Source organism: Danio rerio, chromosome 20, assembly GCF_049306965.1.
Source record: "Danio rerio strain Tuebingen ecotype United States chromosome 20, GRCz12tu, whole genome shotgun sequence".
Taxonomy (NCBI): domain Eukaryota; kingdom Metazoa; phylum Chordata; class Actinopteri; order Cypriniformes; family Danionidae; genus Danio; species Danio rerio.
The window spans coordinates 27,508,876-27,529,417 of NC_133195.1; the positions used below are offsets into that span (position 1 = coordinate 27,508,876).

General features: G+C 33.7%; 1 protein-coding gene across 9 annotated transcripts in view; it reads right to left on the reverse strand.

Annotated features, from left to right (window-relative positions):
* Positions 1–20,542, reverse strand: part of epha7 (eph receptor A7) — a 145,591-nt gene that overhangs the window by 16,301 nt on the left and 108,748 nt on the right. For 2 of the 9 annotated variants that reach the window (XM_021468467.3, NM_001044979.2), the window contains 8 exons: positions 18,628–18,802; positions 15,345–15,453; positions 12,526–12,581; positions 7,464–7,589; positions 6,849–7,034; positions 3,967–4,028; positions 1,576–1,785; positions 1,215–1,364 (listed from right to left, as the gene is read on the reverse strand). In XM_021468467.3, coding sequence (XP_021324142.1) covers positions 1,215–1,364; positions 1,576–1,785; positions 3,967–4,028; positions 6,849–7,034; positions 7,464–7,589; positions 12,526–12,581; positions 15,345–15,453; positions 18,628–18,802 — 1,074 coding nt within the window. Of the gene's footprint in view, positions 1–1,214; positions 1,365–1,575; positions 1,786–3,966; positions 4,029–6,848; positions 7,035–7,463; positions 7,590–12,525; positions 12,582–15,308; positions 15,454–18,615; positions 18,803–20,542 lie in introns of all 9 variants that reach the window. The other 7 variants (XM_021468468.2, XM_021468469.3, XM_073932828.1 and 4 more) reach the window with 7 other exon arrangements.

Genomic DNA, 20,542 nt, shown 5'->3' on the forward strand with positions numbered 1-20,542 from the left:
ACTAATAAGAGATCTGTCTTTTCTGCTAGAAGAGCCTTGATGAAGTAAAAAAAAAAAAAAGATGTGGAATAAATTTAGGTTTCCAACTTGTTTAATTTAAACCACGAGAGACAGTTGAATGTGATCAGACATGTACTGTAGAACGGCTGCATTATTAAATATAAATCTATAAATGTAGAAGGAATTTAAAACCAGGTGAGCACAGAATATGCATACTGTATGCCTTCAGTGAATGCAAAATGTGTGTGTGTGTTTATTGTAAAAATTGCAAGTGTAGATGTGGATAAATAAATGCATATTTTTTTATTATAATAAATGACATTATATTATATTATATTATATTATATTATATTATATTATATTATATTATATTATATTATATTATATTATATTATATTATATGGGGTTGCCACTTATCCAGCATATGTTTCACGCAGCAAATTTCCTTCTAGCTACAACGCATTACTGGGAAACATCCATACACACTCATACGGTCAATTTTAGCATACCAAATTCACCAGAAGGTCACTGGTTAAGCCTCGGCTGGGTCAGTTGTTGTTTCTGTGTGGAGTTTGCATGTTCTCCTAGTGTCCCCAGGTGCTTCGCTTTCCCATACAGTCCAAAGACATGTGGTACAAGTGAATTGGGTAGGCTAAATTGTTCGTTGTGTATGAGTGTGAATGAGTGTATGGATGTTTCCCAGAGATGGGTTGCCGCTGGAAGGGCATCTGCTGAGTAAAACATATGCTGAATAAATTGGTGGTTCATTCCTCTGTGGTGACCCCAGATTAATAAAGGGACTCAGCCAAAAACAAAAAAGAATGAATGAATTAATGTCTGCCACTTACCATCATATTATTTCATCTCATGTCATATATCATATCATATCATATCTTTGAAACAGTGTATATGATTAGAGATAATTACACTGTTATGATGTAAAAATGTATCTATTTTTATTAGTGATATAAGTTATAAAGTGGCAAGAATATCGTCTATCGCAATTAATTAGGGTGCAATATATCACCCAGCAAAAAATAGATAGCGTCACAGCCCCAGAAGCAACACAATTCTAGTTAACTTTATCAATTTAAGTTGGGACATGAAGGAATTGTGTGGAACCCAGATTTTTGCAGTGCAGAACCACTTACTGTATTTTTTTCTAAAACCATAATATAAGTATAAAAAACAAACAAACATGAAAGATAACTTACGTCTTGATTGGACATGTCCCAGTAAGGCCGTTCCCCATAGGACATGACCTCCCACATTACAATCCCATAGCTCCACACATCACTCGCTGATGTGAATTTACGATACTGGATGGCTTCCATCGCCGTCCACCGAACCGGGATCTTTCCCCCCTGTTTAGTGAAGAACAGATTCGTGTAAAACCACAATGAATGATCCAGAGGAGAGTCAGAAATCAGTTTGTTTGTTGTTCAGTGAGATCCCAGCTTCACAAAACACCACAGACAGTATCTATATTTGTACTCCTATCTGATGCCTGCATTGATTTGTTTATTCTGAGAGCGCTGTGGGTTGTGTGATGAGACGGAGGATTAATTGACTCACCGTTGTTGTGTAGACAGCCTCGGGATCGTCGTCAATCACTCTGGACAGGCCGAAGTCAGACACTTTACATACGAGATTGCTGTTGACAAGGATGTTTCGCGCCGCTAAATCGCGATGAACGTAACCCATGTCTGAGAGGTATCTCATCCCGGCTGCGATTCCGCGCAACATTCCCACCAACTGAATCACAGTGAACTGCCCATCATGTTTCTGTGAAGGAACAAACAGAAACAAAAAAATCTGTTTTCCTGTTGCAATTAACTGCAGAAGCTTTAATCATCAAAAAGGATTACTTTGAACATTAGATTATTATGCCTGTTAGAGTAAATTAAATGCTGTAAACACATTAGAAAGTAGGGTTGCCACGATACTGGAATTCGGTTCTAATTGATACTGAAAATTTAAAAACGCCCACTTCCCGCTAACATTTGAGAGCTGTTGAGCCCTTTTTTAAACACCACTGATTTGCCATTGTGATGAATCACATCTTTAAAACGCTCCAGTGTCCCTGTATCTGATGTTACACTTAGTAAACAGCGGTGATTTCGTGGGAAAATGATTTTTTTTTTTTTTTACATTTCAGTATTGATCGGTAGCAAATTCCAGTATCGAGACAACACTATTAGAAAGTACAATAAGTAACACTAAAGTCTCATTAGAAAAGGTTAGTTTTAACGCATTTTAGCCCTCCTGTGAAATTGTTGAAAAAATATCTATTTCCCAATATAAAATAATATTTGGCAATCGTTGCTTAACAGAGTGATTTTTAAACACATTTTTAAACAAAAAAGTTTTAAGAACCACTTTTTTATCTTCACCATGCTGCAAAATATTTGTCTAGTTGTTTTGCAAGATACTAGTATTCAGCTTAAAATGCAATTTAAAGACTTAACTAGGTTCTTATGTTAACTAGTCATGTTAGAAAAAGTTATTGGGTAACATTGGTTTGTTTTGTAGATAATCAGAAAAAAATGTTTCTTAAGGGGACTAATAATATTGAACTTAAAATAAATAAATGAAAAATAAAACACTGCTTTTATTCCAGCCAAACTAAAAATAAAAATAAATAAATAAATAAATAAACCAACACATAAATAAATAAACAAACAAACACGGCTTTTATTCCAGCCAAACTAACAATTAAAAATAAATAAATAAATAAATAAATAAACACTGCTTTTATTCCAGCCAAACTAACAATTAAAAATAAATAAATAAATAAATAAATAAACACTGCTTTTATTTCAGCCAAACTAACAATAAAACAAAAAAGAACACTGCTTTTATTCCAGCCAAACTAACAAATAAAAATAAATAAATAAATAAATAAACCAACACATAAATAAATAAACAAACAAACACTGCTTTTATTCCAGCCAAACTAACAATTAAAAATAAATAAATAAATAAATAAATAAATAAACACTGCTTTTATTCCAGCCAAACTAACAATTAAAAATAAATAAATAAATAAATAAATAAACACTGCTTTTATTTCAGCCAAACTAACAATAAAACAAAAATGAACACTGCTTTTATTCCAGCCAAACTAACAATAAAAATAAATAAATAGACAAACAAATAAATAAATAAACAAACAAACAAACATTGCTTTTTATTCCAGATAAACTAACAATCAAAAATAAATAAATGAATAAATAAATAAATAAATAAATAAATAAATAAATAAATAAATAAATAAATAAATAAATAAATAAAAAGATTCCAGAAGAAAAAACATTATAGGAAATACACTGTTAAAAATTATTTGGGAAATATTTTCAAAATAATAATTTCGACATCAACTGTATGTTAATTAGTAAAAAGAGAAAAAAAAAAACACTGAATTTTAATACATTTTAACTTCATTTAATGAAACAATTACGACTTCTGATTTTAGTGCATAAATTAAGAAATGAACATCACCAAATACCTTTGTAGTTTTCACTACATTGACCTTTTAATTTAAATTAACTGAATGTAACAAATGAAGCCTTACTGTATAGAGTTGCTAAGCAAAAAATATTATAAATTACCTGATTATTGGGAATGTAATTTTTTAAAAATAAAGTTTTTCTGTGATAAACAACCACTGCCAATACAACGTTCTAAATATTCTTATAAAAGCACTCTGAATTAAGTTTAAAAAATAATTAATTATTCACAGTATTTTGAAGTGCCCATGAAATCAATATTGTGCATGTTTATTATCACAATATATTGAATTACTGAATATCTGCATGTGTCTAATCATGGCCGCCCAACAGCACACAAAGTAACACGGCCTCTCCAGAATGAGCAGTGAAATGGCAAATCGCAGTGGGTGTAATGAACAGAACAGAAAAGATATTGTATTCACTGACCAGATTGTCTAGGGTGGTTTATACGTACCCTGAGGAATGCATCTAATGAGCCATTTTCCATGTATTCAATTACTATCATGACTGGTTTTCCTGAAAGAGCAAAGAACAGACTCCATTAAAGTGAAGCGCGGCCAACACACACTGTACAAGAGCAGTAATGAGAAACAATTCGCAGATGATTCTACAACACTGGATTCACTTTAGCCTTTCGACAGGACTTTTCATAAACATTTGCGGACTGTACGGCCTCCAAAAATAATAATAAAGCACCCTGAGCTACAAATAATATTATCCAAATTATAAAATCAAATCATAACAATATGACTTCAGAACTGAGCTTACGGTAAGTCATAATTCTTGAGTTTAGAAGATTAATAGCGCACTTTAAAAGTTCAATTTCAGTCAGACTAAAGTCGTAATTTGTCTTGTTTAAATGTCATATACACGCTTTAGTCTTAACTGAGGTCACAACAGTCTGGTTTCTGCAAAGTTAGACTAATGGACAGAGATAATATATGATTGCAGCTGTTTTAAGCTGTTTTATTGTTTGGTGTTTTTAGTTTCTTAGATATTATATTTCACATTTTACAGATTGACCAGGCCCTTGTGAAATAGAAATACAAACTTTTCAAAGTGAATGTAATATTTTTGGACATTTAAAAGGTTCTCACAAACTAAAATAGGAAACATTGTTAACATTAAAATAAAAAGTGAGCAGCATCCCATTTTTATAATAATAACAACACTGACTGGCAAGTACAAAATAAGTTTTAATTTGTTTAAAATACATTTGATCACTTTTAAATTATTTTAAATTATACTGTTATAATTTGTAATGTGGCTGCATGATGGCGCAGTAGGTAGTGCTGTTGCCTCACAGCAAGAAGCTAACTGATTAGAGCCTCGGCTGGGTCAGTTGGCGTTTCTGTGTGGAGTTTGCATGTTCTCCCCATGTTCGCGTGAGTTTCCAAAGACATGGTACAAGTGAATTAGGTAAGCTGAATTGGGTAAGCTAAATTGGCCATAGTGTGTGTTAATATGTGTGTGTGTGTGTCTATTTCCCAGTAATGGGTTGCAGCTGGAAGGGTATCCGCTGCATAAAACATATGCTGCATATTCATTCCGCTGTGGCAACCCCAGATTAATAAAAGGAAAAAATGAATGAATGAATGAATTTGTAATGTCATTAAGGATAATTATTAATATATTAATAATATAATAATATATAACATAATTCATTGATTATATTTCCATTATTAGCACATGTTGCTAGTCTTAAGGTACCAATGCAAGTTAATCTACAAGAAAACAAACATTTATCTTGGCTATTTTGAATGAAAACCTGATTATTTGCTTCTGCTTTGGAATGTCATTGCTTTTTTGAGAATGTCAGTTTGACAATTTGGGTTTCAACAACTCATCTCTAACCTTTATTTGATGTGTTAAAGAGATGGCAAGGATAAGTGCTAAAAAAAAAAGTGCAATATACTTTGTGTTTTGCAATCAAAACTCTTTTTATTATTATATTTCATTTGGAAATATGTGACTGACCTACAGTTGACTCAAAGTGAAAATAAAATGTTCTTATGTTTCATTAGAATTGTAAACTTAAACTTAATGTAATGCCTAATATTGATTACAGAGTATGAAAAAAACTTTCAAAAGATTATGTAAATCTGATATTATTTATCTTATTATTGTTATTAACCTCATGTATAGAAAGATCCCATGCTGCGACCACTTGTTACTATTCAAACCCGAAATTATTCATACACCTGGCCAATTTGTATTTAAGGTTACTTTAATTCAACCAGCAAGTTTTAAAAATTTATTTCTTATTTAATTATATTATTTCTATTTATTTATTTTTTTGACCGTAAATGACACAGGCTTTTCCCAAAAGATAAAAAGATTTCAATTTGGAAATTTCTTTAAGTAACTTAAAATCACAGTTTGCCTGTTTGAATTTATTTTAAGTCAGAATTTGTATTTATAATATATATATATATATATATATATATATATATATATATATATATACACATTTTTTTTTAAAGTCTAATCTTAGTGGGATGAGTTTGGGTCAAGTCCTATGTAAATAATATTCTTATCTTTAAAAAGGTGAAATGCTATTAATTTAATACATGGCTCAACAATAAGGACTGCCCGATGGCCCGGGGCCAGCCTGTGAGATGCTTGGGACAGTAGACAGGATCATTACTGGCCCGATCTGATCTTATAACAGTTTATGCTTTTAAGCCTCAAATTCTACCTTCTCTGTGATGTCGTAAACACCATATTGCTACTCAGTTCTTCTTATGTGATTGGATGGTGTGAGCATGTTATTTTTTCCAAAACCCTTATGACAACCAGAACAGGGAAGAGGTGGTAACATAAAATTATGAGGCTAAAGGAAAACGTCTGTTTCTAACGTCTTGAAAGCAGATATGAATGTGGGTACAACGTGATGAAAAAATGAAGTGATGTTTTGCACAGTTAGCTGTCAGTTTGGCAAGTCAGTTATTGGTAAATAATTTAGAACTGCAATAGAATAACTGCACATTTCCATATTGCTCTTTTTGTTTGTATAACATTTAGAATTTTGCTCAACACACATTTATTACATTTTTTAAAAATATTTATATTTTAGATTTGCACTATTTTTGGCACATTATTCAAAATATGTGGCTAAGAAATAGCTATTAACTTTTGGTGGGGCCAAAGAAAATTTTGGCAGGGGAAGTAAAAATCTTAACCGCTGACCCGATAGGGCAAGTTTAAAAACTCTTATTAAAACCCTGTAATAATAAACAAATATCAGCATTTAAGGAAGTTATGTATAAATGTTTGTTGTTTTACAACATAAGGCTGGCTAGGTAAGAAGCAAACAGATTTGTTAAAAGTGCCCACCTCTTGTGACGACCCCCTCTAGATGCACCACATTAGGGTGATCAAACTGCCCCATAATGCTGGCCTCACATAGGAAGTCTCGCCTCTGTTTTTCAGTGTAGCCTACTTTCAGCGTTTTAATGGCCACCGACACGTCCCTCTTCCCCGGCAGCTTGAGTCGTCCACTGCACACCTCTCCAAACTCTCCTGTGAAGCACAAAACCACCCGCAAGCTGAGTTTAAAGTGATCCGGGCCAAGTTAAACACGTCACCTGTACCTGTGCTGCTTCATTCACATCCGTCACGCTAGCAGCAGCATTCATGCTATGCGTCAGTACACTAGAGACCTCAGATAATTGGATATGCTACATAGAGGACGCGCTAACACAGTTATACGCTTTATAACTAAAAGGGATGCGGCAGCAATTCATCAATGGCGATGCATTTATGTGCATCCTGGCCTTAAGAGAAGACATATTAATTATAAAGCAATCTTACAGCGGCGCTATCAATAACAAGAGGCCAGAGAGATGCTCCGGCCGCTATTGAGAGTGTAAATATTTGGTTGTCATTGTGATAAATGAGCGAGGTGTGCGACTAAAGCGAGGCAGCGGAGAAGACAAGAAAAGAGCTCACCTGCGCCGATAACCCTCTCAATCTTAATGCAGGAGGCGTCCAGCTCTTTGGCGAACTGATGGACGGCCCTGTTCGGGTCCTCGTAGGTTTCAGGGTCAATGTAGGTTTTGGTGCCTGGAAATTTGACTGTAGAAGGGTAAGAGGATTACTGTTACGATTAAATATGCAGACCGCAAACACACATACACACAGAGAGTTTTACTTGATGGACGGATGCGATTACTGGAGGGTAGAAATGCCGGGCGGTGGGCTAAACAGGGAGATAGAGTGTCAAAAAGGTCTCTTTCATCAAATAACAAAACCTATGCTCTTATTTTTCCTTGCATATTCCGTTGGAAGCGCTATTACATTTTCTTGTTAACCTTCTTACAATGGAGCCGGAAGGGTATTAGCAGTACAGCATGGCAGTGGTGTTCATAGCTGTCACTCAATTGGATAATGGGTTTCACAAGACTGTGTTGTTTCTAGGCAAGTGGCCAACAGAATAATAATAATAACAACAACAACAACAACAACAACAACAACAATAATAATAATAATAATAATTATTATTATTATTGCATAATAATTTTCAATTGCACAAAAATGTAGGCCACATTTTTTTCTTTTGGTTTAGTTTATTATGCCAAGCTAGCAACATATGTCTTTTTTTTTAAAAAGCAACACTTTTTAAGCCCAATTAATGCGTTTGCCCAGTCTTACTATCTAATCAAATCCCATAATTACATTGCTACCTGTCAACTTCCACATTTAAGCTCCTTTTAATGAGATGCAAAAACTAATAGGCTACATCATGCTGAGATGAAAACGACTAGAATGGACTGTTGCTAACGAGTAATTAAATTACTAATTTGCAACAAAAGCAATGTCGAAGAACAGGGAGGGAGCCTAATATCCTAATAGCTTCTTTATGGCCATGTCGCATTATAACATGACACAAGCAAACGGGCAGCATTGTGCTCCACTCATATGCAACGGTGGCTGATATTTCCTTTCTTTTTGCCTGCTGTAATTGCTTCGTCCATCTAGGCTGTCAGTGAATCTGATAGAACATGTTTATCACCGCTGCCCGCACAACACGAGCAACAAATTGTGCGTATGGTTACGGTGTTCGCCTTATCTGCCTTTTGTCAAAGCAGTGTGTGTTTTGTGCTTTTGCACTGCTGAGCAGGTGCTCTTTATCAATCTTATGTTTTTTTTTTTTTTTGATGAATACTGCATTTGGTGAAACTTTATTTTGTTGGTCCATTTGAGTATTATTAGACTGTCTGCCTAATATCTGTTAATACTGCTCCTTCAACAGACATTTAACTGACTATAAGAAACTTTTCAAGTACATGTCAATTTACACTAACCCAAACCCCAACCTAACAGTTTATCTACAATCTAGTGATTTAGATGGCATGTAGATGCAATGTAACTTAAATTCAACAATGGACCATCAAAACAAAGTGTGACCCTGCATTTCAAATTATGACTTGCACTTTGGAAACCTCCATTCAAAAGAACTGAAGCAAATTATTTTAAATAACAAGGTTGTGCTATTGTAAAGTTGTGTTTATTTATAGTCTGCTAAAATCAATTTGTCAATTCTAATAAGCAGACTTATAATATAATATAGGTGAACTGCGAGAGGGTTAAAACAAGTAAGAAACATCCATACAAAAATATATATGTATTCTATCAACTCAGCAAAACAAACACAGAAAAGGGAAAATATATTAAAAAGAAATAATTGTTTTTATATAATAAAAAATTGACAAATATAAAATTAATAACTATAAAAAACAAGTATAGTACAGAAATAGTTCAACGGAATCGAGCATTCTTTCATCAGTTCAGAACCATAAACAATAAACCTGATTTTAGAAAATGTAAATTCTGGGTTTTCTGGGTTTAAACGCTTTACTCATTGTTTATAGTTTAACTTAAAGGAATAGTTGTCACAAATTTACAATTTCACAATTTACAAGTGGTCCCAAACCTTTAAAAGTATTTTTTAATACTATTGAACACAAAAAAATATATTTTGAAGAAAGCTGAAAACTTGTAACCATTGACTTCCATAGGCTAAAAAAACAAATACAATGGAAGTCAATGTTTACAGGTTTTCTATTTTTCTTCAACATATCTTCATTTGTGTTCAACAGAAGAAAGTAAGTGAATGGTAAGTAAATAATGAGAGAATATTCATTTTTGTGAACTATCTCTTTAATTCACAACCATTTTTTTATCATGCGAAGGATCATTGGGTGTAGAAAAAAGGTGTATTAGCTGTTTTTTTGGCAGGTTTTGTGCAGTGGTGAAAAAATGGCAAGCTGTAATGCCAAGAACACTTGAGAGGTTCTGCTGTCCTGTGTAAGCAAGCAAGCTGTGCCACCTTGAACCTCTGTTTCCAAATCAGCAGTTTGCCTAGAGCGCTGATCATTAGCAGAGCAGGTCTAGAGAGGCCGTTGCCAGCGTTTCTCCAGGGGCTTCATTAGAGACTGCTGAGAGAAAACATCTCACTGGCCGAGAGGTCTGAAGGCAGGGCTTCCCAACCTAGAAGAGTCAAACACCTAGAGGAACATCTGAATGCTCTGAAAGCCCTCTTCAGTTGGAGATCTGAAGTTGAAGCTGTTTCCGGAGGGTTACGGCCTGGCTTTGCACCATAGGCGTAACATAATCTGTGATTAACTGATGCTTTAAAGTATCAGCTTTAAATGCTGCACTGTTCTTAGTGGACTTATCAGAATTTGTGGACTTTAACAGTAGATTTTAGTGTGATTGGTTTTTGAATTATCCAAAGTAGTTTGTATTCAGGTTATGATCATTAACATTGCAGCAATTGCTAAAATCAATGTTTACAGTATATAGTTTTAGACGCAGTAAACTAAACCTAAAACTAATGTAAGTAAAGGTTTATTTATATAGCACCTTTCACAGACATTGCGCCACAAAGTGCTTTACAATAAAATAAAACCGAAAAGCATGTAACAAAAACATATCAATAAAAGAAAACAAGCTAAAAATCCAAAAACAGAAAGACCAATGTAAAACCAGCTCACCATACTTTTAATTAAAAGCTTGAAATCTTTGAATGCTTTTTAAAAAGTTCAACTGATCCCAGAGTTCTCAGTGCTAGAGGGAGAGAGTTCCAGAGCCTTGGGGCCATAACACAGAAGGCATGGTCACCTTAAGTCTTAAGACATGTTCTGGAAATGGCTAAAATATCTTTTTCAGAAGACTTCAGAGACTGGCCACTGGAATGAGCATGTAAAAGATCTTGAATATATAGGGGGTCTTAAAATGCAGAGCTCTATATGTAATTACCAGAATCTTATGTTGTTTAAAATGAATATTAAATGAAGAACTAAAAGAAATATAAGCTGTAACACAAATACTAGAAAATGAACATGTAAGCTGTACTCAAAAAAAAAAAAGAAAAGCTAGATTAAATAAGCAGATAGATAAAGATGTAGTAACAAAAGTACGGAAAAACAAATTAAATATAAGTGCATTTAAATTTAATTGAAATTGAAATTTGAAGTTGGTTGAAAATATGTCATTTATTTATTAATTCATTTTCTTTTCAGCTTAGTACCTTTATTATTCTGGGGTCGCCAAAATGAACCACCAAGACTCGAACCAGTGACCTTCTTGCTGTGAGGCGACAGCAGTACCTACTGCGCCACTGCGTCACCCCCACGTCATTTAAAAAAAAACGTATTAAAAATGTAATTAAAAAGAAAAATACTATTGCTTTCTGCAGCACTAAAATGTATTACGTCTAACTGGCTCAGATCAGACCCACCTATGTATGAACAATGGATCAAAACAATTAGAGAAATTTATGAAATGGAAATAATAACGTATTGCCTTAGACTCCAGATGAATATTTTTGAAGCAAGATGGAACCCAATTCTAAGAATTATGCATAACTCACTTTAAATATACAACACTGATTTAGTAAACAGCCACATTGTATACACAATAAGTATATGAGACATCTCCCACCCCCCTTTTTTAATAAATTACTTTAATTTTTATTATAGTTTTTTTTTTTTTACCTTCAACACCATATATATTATTTTAAAATAACACTGCACAAATGTCTTTCCCTTTTTCTTTTTCTCCCTTATCTTTTCAGTATCCATCTGTATTTGTATTGACTATTTCTGATCTATCTTTGATTTTGAGTTACATTCTAATAAAAAAGTAAAAAAAAAATAAAAAAAAGAAAGAAAGAAAAATACTGAACATTTTTTAATCTAAGAGGAGGAAGAAAATATAAATATTTGAGTATTGGTAATTTTACACTGCTACTGATTAAAGTTTAGTTTATCAATACTATTAAATGATTGAAATTGTATGATATTCCATTTTCTGCTAATTGCAAAATAAGATATTTAGAAAAATGTTAAACGCTTGTAGCTATTGACTTTCATAGTACAAAAGAAAAATTGTATGAAAGTCAATTATTACAAATTTCCAAGATTTTCTAAATAACTTCTTCAGAAAAACTCAACTCGAATAGGTTTATGACAGAATTACCAAATATGGGTGAACTATTCCCTGAATAACATCAGATATTTCTCAGGCTGTCAACACTGCATGTGACAAAGCATTCATAACAAATCATTTATCTTAGTGTCAACATGACATGAATATTAACAGTAACCGCTTTACTTTAATTTTTCTTATCATTAATATAGATTATTTGTAGCACAACCTTATCTTTGGTTTCAGTTCTTACAAATTATTTTAAAAGGTTCCTAAACTGGTGCTGCTTCCCATCATTTCAGTGTGGAAAAGTTTTCATCAAAATCAGCGTCAAGGGAGGGTCCAGCTGTAATGCCCGACCAGAACATGATCAATGCTGTACAGCGGGGCTCAGTCCTGTCGAGTTTAGTTCCAGTCCTGCTTCAACACACCTGCCTGTAATTCTGAAGCATGAGCCTGAAGACCTTGATTAGCAAGTTCAGGTGTTTGATTAGAGTAGGAACTAAACTCTGCAGGACGGTTCTCCAGGAGCTCCGCTGATGAGTCTGTGTATAATGAGCTGATGAAAGCTGGCACTCACATTGAAAGTAGAGCTCCTCGTCCCCTTCCTGATCTGCCTTACTGTAGCCGCAGTGTCTATAAAGGGAACAAAAAAAAGCAACTCATTAATGTCCTGCGGCGAGCAGACAGATGATTTCAACATAACACGGCTAAAGAGGGCAATTCAGCTCCACTCAACCTGGAGAAATGCTGCAAAAGTCTGAATGTTTTTCTTGAAACGGAATAGAAATGCCATGAATTCCTGTTCCGTTCTGTTCTATTGGTGATTAATTCATTAGATGTTAAAGCGGTCATGTTTGTTTTGGCAGGTTTTCTTTTCAAATGGATTAAGTGAAAAGGATTATGAAGAATATTTTATCTGGAAATTATCTTGATTGTTTGAAATAACTCCATAATGAATTGAACTGAGCAAAAAAGCATTTAAGGCATTCAGTGTTTTAATGGACATGCAAGAGAGGGATCTCTGTGTGTGTGTGTGTGTGTTTGTGTGTGTGCGTGCATGCGTTTGTGTGTGTATGTGTGTGTGAAGGATTCATAAAAGGTAGATTAACATGGCGAACAATTTAAAATGCACATTAGATCAAAATGATGAAAATTACTGTTGTAACTGAAAATGTTATAGGGCAAAAATACTTCAAAATACAAGCTTAAATAGAATAAAAAATGTATATAAAATTAAGCAATATAGATAAGAGTTTATTGTTAAAATATCTAAATAAAATAAATAAATAAATTACTGTACAAAAACAAATCTAAAAATAAAATAATCATAGATAAGCTTACAAAAATACTAAACAACTTGAAGTGTCATAATTATTTCTGCACTGTGATGCAGATGCGGACAATTTGCTATCAGTTCAGTAATAGATCATAAACGGTAACTACATTCTGACTTCATTTATCTCATTTGCGTTATGTCACTGTAGAATACTGTGCGAGGGAGGTAAGCATGAGTAATTAAAACACTCCAACTACTTAAAAACGCAGAAACTCTGCACAATTCACTACGTGTGTGTTTGCTGGACAGTCATTCACTGACACTGAAGTTACAGCAGAAGCCGCTATTTCACTATGAAAGAAAATGAAAGTAAACTCCATTTCTCTCTCTCACTGTAGCCCTATGACCTGCTGGTGTGACATTTCCTCTTCTCTTGGCTGTTACAGCATTACTTCGGGATAGTGTGTGTGTCTGCAGAGTGAGTTTTCTCCACCATGTCTATCATGAATCAGCTGCCGCTTATCAGTGTCACTCATCGGTGAACAGCCCCAGACCGTTAGAGCCAATTGCAGCCCTTTCTGTTGAGCATGTACATTTGTTTGTATAAATGCTCATGTTGTTCTGTGCATGTATTTGAGTTTTTAAAGGTACAGTTCACAATTGTATTCATACATTTTTCTTGTGCTGTGAAGTAAAATCTAAAATTGTGTATGGAAAGCATCGTCAATGCACCGTGATGCACCGAGATATCAAATTGAACCGAATCGATGGCATGATAATCGTAACTGAACCATGAGACAAGTGTAGGTTCACACCTCTATAAACAACCTACTGAAAATGAATAATGTGGGTAAAACATTACCTGAACATGTTCTTGAAATAAAAGTAATAACATGTAACATTTTATAAAATTAAATAAAAAAAAACTAAAGTACAAAAACAGAGGTAAATAATGAATCTAAAACTAATATATATATATATATATATATATATATATATATATATATATATATATATATATATATATATATATATATATATATATATATATATATATATATATATATAATGAAAACTGCAAATTGAAGTTAAGGATTAAGCACTAAACTTGCATGATTTTTCCTTCCAATATATTCTAGATTAATTATTTAGACAAACATTTTCTATATTTGCATTGCCAAATTATATCTCTGAATAGGACATATGCAGAAGTATGCAGAAGGACTTTTAATTTTTCAGTAACCTGGGTCAAGCGCTTCCGGTGAACTGTATGTCATTACAAAATCACTGTGTTTATGGTCCGTTTTCTTCAAAAATCAACAATCTCCACTGCCTGATTGATGTATATAATATAAAGTGGGTCTAAGAATGTAAAAGAAGCACTGCATTAATTTACATTTTCCCACACCATGTCTTTAAAATATGAACATTTATTTTACCCGAGTATATTCAATGGAGCTTCTGCACAAGCCTGCAGATCCTGACTGGCACGTGCGTGTAAAGGGTTTTTTATCTTCTATCGTTTTAGGGTTGAACAACTAAGCGAATGCTAAAGTCTATTAACTGATTAAATTTTAATTCCATTACAACATCGATGCTGTGAAATGAAATGTGTAAAATTGAAAATAGTCACATTAACCTCACCGGATGTTTATCAGTATGAGAAGAAACACTAGCTGTGCATATATCCTACAGCTTAAATGAAAATTATCCTGCAATCTAAAATAAACAAACAAGTAAATTCTCTTCAATTTCTGAAAAATCATCTTACAATTTGACAACAGTTCATCTGACCAAAAGCATTCGGTATTGATGGACATGCAGGAGAGCAAACATGTGTTTTGTGAAGCACTCGTTTGAGGCAAACACTCCAAGAACAAGACAAACATCATGAGTGAAGTGTTTGAATGAAACAAAAATATAACACTGGTGTTCTTGGACAAACAGGTAGAGACTGGCAGTAGTGAAAGCCAACAGCATGAGCATGATAGTGGTTGGGATCAAGTGGACGAGGGGTGTGATTCCACAGCTATGGTGGCCTTTGAGGGACAGAAAGGCAAACTGAGAGAGCGAACGAGACTCACAGTAGCGGAGAGTCAATGGGGGCCGCGAGAGCGTACCTTCTCCCTATGATGAAGCCGAACACCATGAAGACCAGAATGATGGTACCAGCTACTGCCACCACTGCAATGATGATCACTGGATTCTGCTCACTCGAGATCACTGTGGCTGCAGGTAAAACAAAGGGACAGAAAATGAGATCCCAGATGGAATTTTAAAAAGGTTGTCATAGTAAAATATGTCACTTATATCGGTTTGCAATGTATTCCTCATACAGTATAGTTATTTACCCTATACTCACATTAATATTAGTGTTTCTGTCATCTACTGTAACATATGAAGTCACAAAACTGACTAAATCCTTCTTTATTACATTTACTTGGATATAATTAATCAAACATTGTCAGTACTCTTTTCTTTTTTTTAAATGCAATAATACAAACAATGACAAAACTTAAAAGTCACTAAAAATAAATGAATTAAATAAAGTATTATTTTGTTAGCTACTTAATATTGGTGGCAAAACATAGGTTACAATACATGGTAACATTTTATTTTATGGTCTATTTGAGTCTTAGTAGACTCAAATAGACCATCTTAATGTTAAAACCTCTCTTTCAACAGACATTTAACTGACTATTAGGAACTTCGCAAGTACATGTCAACTTACACTAACCCTAACCCCAACCAAACAGTCTACTTATAATCTAATTACAATTAGTTGGCATGTAAATACAATGTAATTTAAATTCAACAAACTGAACATCAAAATAAAGTGTGACCCAATACTTTAATATGTGTCTCATGATAAAATGAATACAGTTGCAACTGTTCGTTGTTATTTAAATGTTAATTCGAATTCATTAAAAATAATATGATAAAACAAACAATAATATATAAAAACTCTAATAAAAACAATAAACAAAACACTAATGACAAAATATAAGTGAATACAATTAAGCTGTATTACACTTTTTTGATCCAGTTTTATGTGGTAATATTATAATATTGTGATAGAATTTTTTAATAGAATTATGCTGAAAATAATTAATGATTAATAATGGCTTTTTGAAATTAGCTAGAATTTTAATACAGGTCGATTCCTGTAATACTGGTCCATTTGGCAAAAGAAGACATCAGGATAGTGTGAAGCAAAGCATGGAATGGTAGTAACCCCCTTTTCGTCCTCTTTCTTCAGCAGGGAGGGGCTGGCTCTATTTTAGGGTCTCGCTGAGTGCACGCTTCTACTGTTTCTGAAAGTGGGCTTAATAGTCCCAGATGGTAATACAGTGGCCTGCATTTGAAACAATGACACATTCAGGTTGGATCGCTTCTCGTTAGGTTTATTTCTCCGAATTCGAAAAATACTGCTCTCATTGACGAACTGCAGACAAAACCGAAACAGAACATCTTATCTGAAATAAACAATGTCTCAGGTGCAGTCTGGGTCAAAAGACTTAATCTGGAATAAACTGGACCTTGCCTTTAGAGCAAGACACTAAAGGTGAATAGAAAAACATAATAATGATAATAATTTTAAAAATGAACTAATATTTGTCACCATAATTTCCCAGCTAAAAGATTAACTTGAATGTACAATGTACATTTTTGAATCACAAGATTTCTAAAATGTTATCTTTAAGTAAGCAAATAAGACATTATTTAATTAAATATGCACTCATTTGCATAATGTGTATTTTTACATCATATTTTGACAGAATGGAGTGGTATATCTTATTTTATCACTCCATAACAGTTTTTAATTAGGTTATTTTATACCTTTTTTTTAAACTTTTTTTATACATATTTTTTTCTACATATTTTGTAGAATAAAATGTTACGTATAAACAAATCCCTTTAAAAAAACAGTATGTAGTTAAATGTGTAAATGTGATGTATGTAGTGAAGATTCATGAAAAATGTGGAGACCCGGAAGAGATATGATGATGAGGGAAAAAACTGAATGGGAGGAAAAAAATGGGTGGGAGAAAAAAAAAGACTGATAAGTAAATATATATTTTTTTAAGCTTTTGCAATTCCTCGCAAAGATATATACCAAGATATTTGCGTTGACAAACACTTCTTGTTCACTTCATACATGTCAAACCCTCCCATTTTTGCCGGGATTCTCCTGTATTTTACCATTCTGTCTCGCTATCACCTTAATTTAAAATATTTTCCCATAGTTTAAATCTTGAAAGTACGTTGAAATTAATATAAATATGTCTGCATTCACTTTCTTTCCATTAAAGCTGTGCGTCAATCATCACCTTTCCAATAGAAGCTCTGAATCAGTGAATGCATGTACTGTATAAGCGCTGACTGACGGACGGACGTCAGCGTCTGTACACGCTATTTAAAGTGATTCCTCTGTTATCAAACAAATGAAGATCAGCAAATGAATCTCTCATTTCATTTTGTTTTTTGTTAACAGAGGTGTCACTTGAATGGACAGATCTATAATGAAAGCATTCGATTACTTTAGTATCTGTTTGTGCTCATTTAAGAGAAAATTAGTCGTGTTTAAAATTAAACACGCAGGACGGACATGTTTGCATTTTTTTTAGTGTATTCATCTGCTTAAACATACACAAATCCAAAAGTTTCCTGAACTTTCCTCTTTAGCTCCACTTTTAGATGGCATGTGCTGATCTGTGATCAGTTTATCATACAGAGCTCATCCGTCAGTCAGCACTTATACAGTTCATGCATTTATTGATTCAGAGGTTGCATAGGAAGGGTGATGATCGACGCACAGCTTTGATGAATAGAAAAACAGGAGGGTTGACATGTATGAAGTGAAAAAGAAGTGTCAAACAACAGTTTTGCTAGCAAATGCTAATATCTTTGCGAGGGAAGCAAAAACTTAAATAAAATAGAATCATTTAGCTATCAGTCTTTTTTTTCTCCCACTCAATTTTTTTCTTCCACCTGTTTTTTCCCCCAACAACATGCAATGCATCGCATCAACGCAAAAACTACAACAAAAACTTATTTTCCTATCACTCTTTTTATCTTCCACTCATTTTTTTTTCTCCCACTCAGTTTTTTTTCTTCCACCTGTTTTTTCCCCACAATTACATCCCTTCCGAATCTCTGTAAAAACAACATGTGAAACTGAGAAACTGACTTTAAAAAACATGAAATGCATTTTAAACATAGAGACAGAAATACAAATAAATAAATAAAACACTTAAAACTGTATTTTTTTTCTTTTATATTGGACTGAAATAAACCTGCAGTGTCTCTGCGTAAGTGTAATCAGACAGATCATAATGCAAATCCTTGAAACAGAAATAGATATTTAAAAAAAATAGCTTTCCGACATACTCTTTTGCTCACCAGATCCAGTGGATTCCTCTTTAGTGGTGACCTCCAGTCTGGGCCCGAAGATGCCATATCCGGCAGCGGTGAAAGCTCGGATCTGAAAGACGTACGCCGTGCTGGGCTTTAGATTATTGACTGTGGCTGAAGTGGACTTTGACTTCACGGTGGAGTAAATGCGATCCTTCTGGTCCTTCAGGTTCAAAAAAAGAAAACAAAATCACAATCTTGTCACACGCTATCAAAAGCACAAATTGTACAAATTCTTTACAGAGAGAGGGGTGGATACGCTCAAGTGTTTGGCACTGAATACTGGAGCATTTGGCCCTTTTCACACGCAAAGAGTTCAAGCAGAGGCAATATCACAGTATTTCATCCGTAGCCTGGTAACCAGAAGCAAGCTGTTTGAGAGGAGCCGGTGCTTCATTTATGATTGGAATGTCAAAGAGAGCTTGAGGAAACAAACACATGGACGCCTACTGAGGGGAGACTTTGGCTCTGTCCCAATTTGCATGCTATGCATTCTGTATAGTAGGTGAGATATAAGTTGGTGTGTCACAGTCTGTTGAAAACGGCATGCAGTAGATGTCTGAGGGTGATTTATTTTTAGTTTTTGGGTAATATTGCAAAAAATATTGAGAGAAAAAAATGTGTAATTTAATGAACGTAAGCATTTATAGAACACAGATAAATAACATTGTCGGTTAAGGTAAAAATGTGTTAAAAAAATCAGGTAAAGAGTGCTAAATGCAACATGTAAGTCTTACATGTAAACACAACAGCTACCACACTGAGCTATGAAACTTAAAAAGATACTGTAGTTAACCCAAAAAAGACAATTTACTCAACATTCAATATTTATTACCTCAAGGGGTAATAAAGCTTTTTGAGTTTTTTTCTTCTGTTAATGTTTTAGTTTGGGAAGGTAAATTCTGAGAAAGTGCCTCTGATGGTGAGGGACAGAAAGACACCGATATAGCTTCGAAAAAGCCTTTTGCAGAAATCTTGTTTTGCATGCTATTACTTGACTTTCCCTTGGCCTGTTTTTTTTCCAGGTTATTACATAAATAATTTTACATGTTTATATATGGAAAAACAAATATTGAACAGCACTTTTTTTTTTAAATACTTCATGATGTATAACTATTATTTATTTATTTTTTTATCATAATGCTTTCTAGATGGAGCATAGTAAACCTCAACAGGTCTTCTTTCCAATGATACCTGATTTTTGTTTGTAGCTCACTGGGGTCAAGAACTGTCACAATTCAAAGTTAGATTATAGCTATAAGTGAGTGCTGGCTAACACACTATATATATATATATATATATATATATATATATATATATATATATATATATATATATATATATATATATATATATATATATATATATATATTGAAGAAGGCTGAAAACATGCAACATTGGCATCCATATTATAAGAAACAAATACCAGGGAAGTCAATAGCTATGTTCCTATATTTCCTCAATGGATATTAGGCCCTGTTTACACTAATATGTTTTAGTTTTAAAACGGCATTTTAGAATGAAAACGATCTGCGTCCACACTGGTGTTTCACCTAGCGTTTCTGAACAGATCTCCGTCCACACTACACTTCTGATAACGCACATCATGTGCCCACACAGACTCTGGCATACGCTGTAGCTTATGCACGTGTCTGAGCTTCAGGCAGTCAGCGGGTGCTCTGCAGGCATTTTCCCAGATGAGAGCAGTGCAGGTCGGACAGTTCACCAATGATATTCCACTGGATTTCATCTCACTATAAACTATAAGATAGTTAACTATAAATGTCTCTATCTAATGACTCCTTGGTCTTTTGAATCTATTACTTGTTCTCATGCAACGTGTTTTGGTTGAGCACAAAGATAAGTTAATATATTAATTTATGTAACCGCGTACACTGATTCT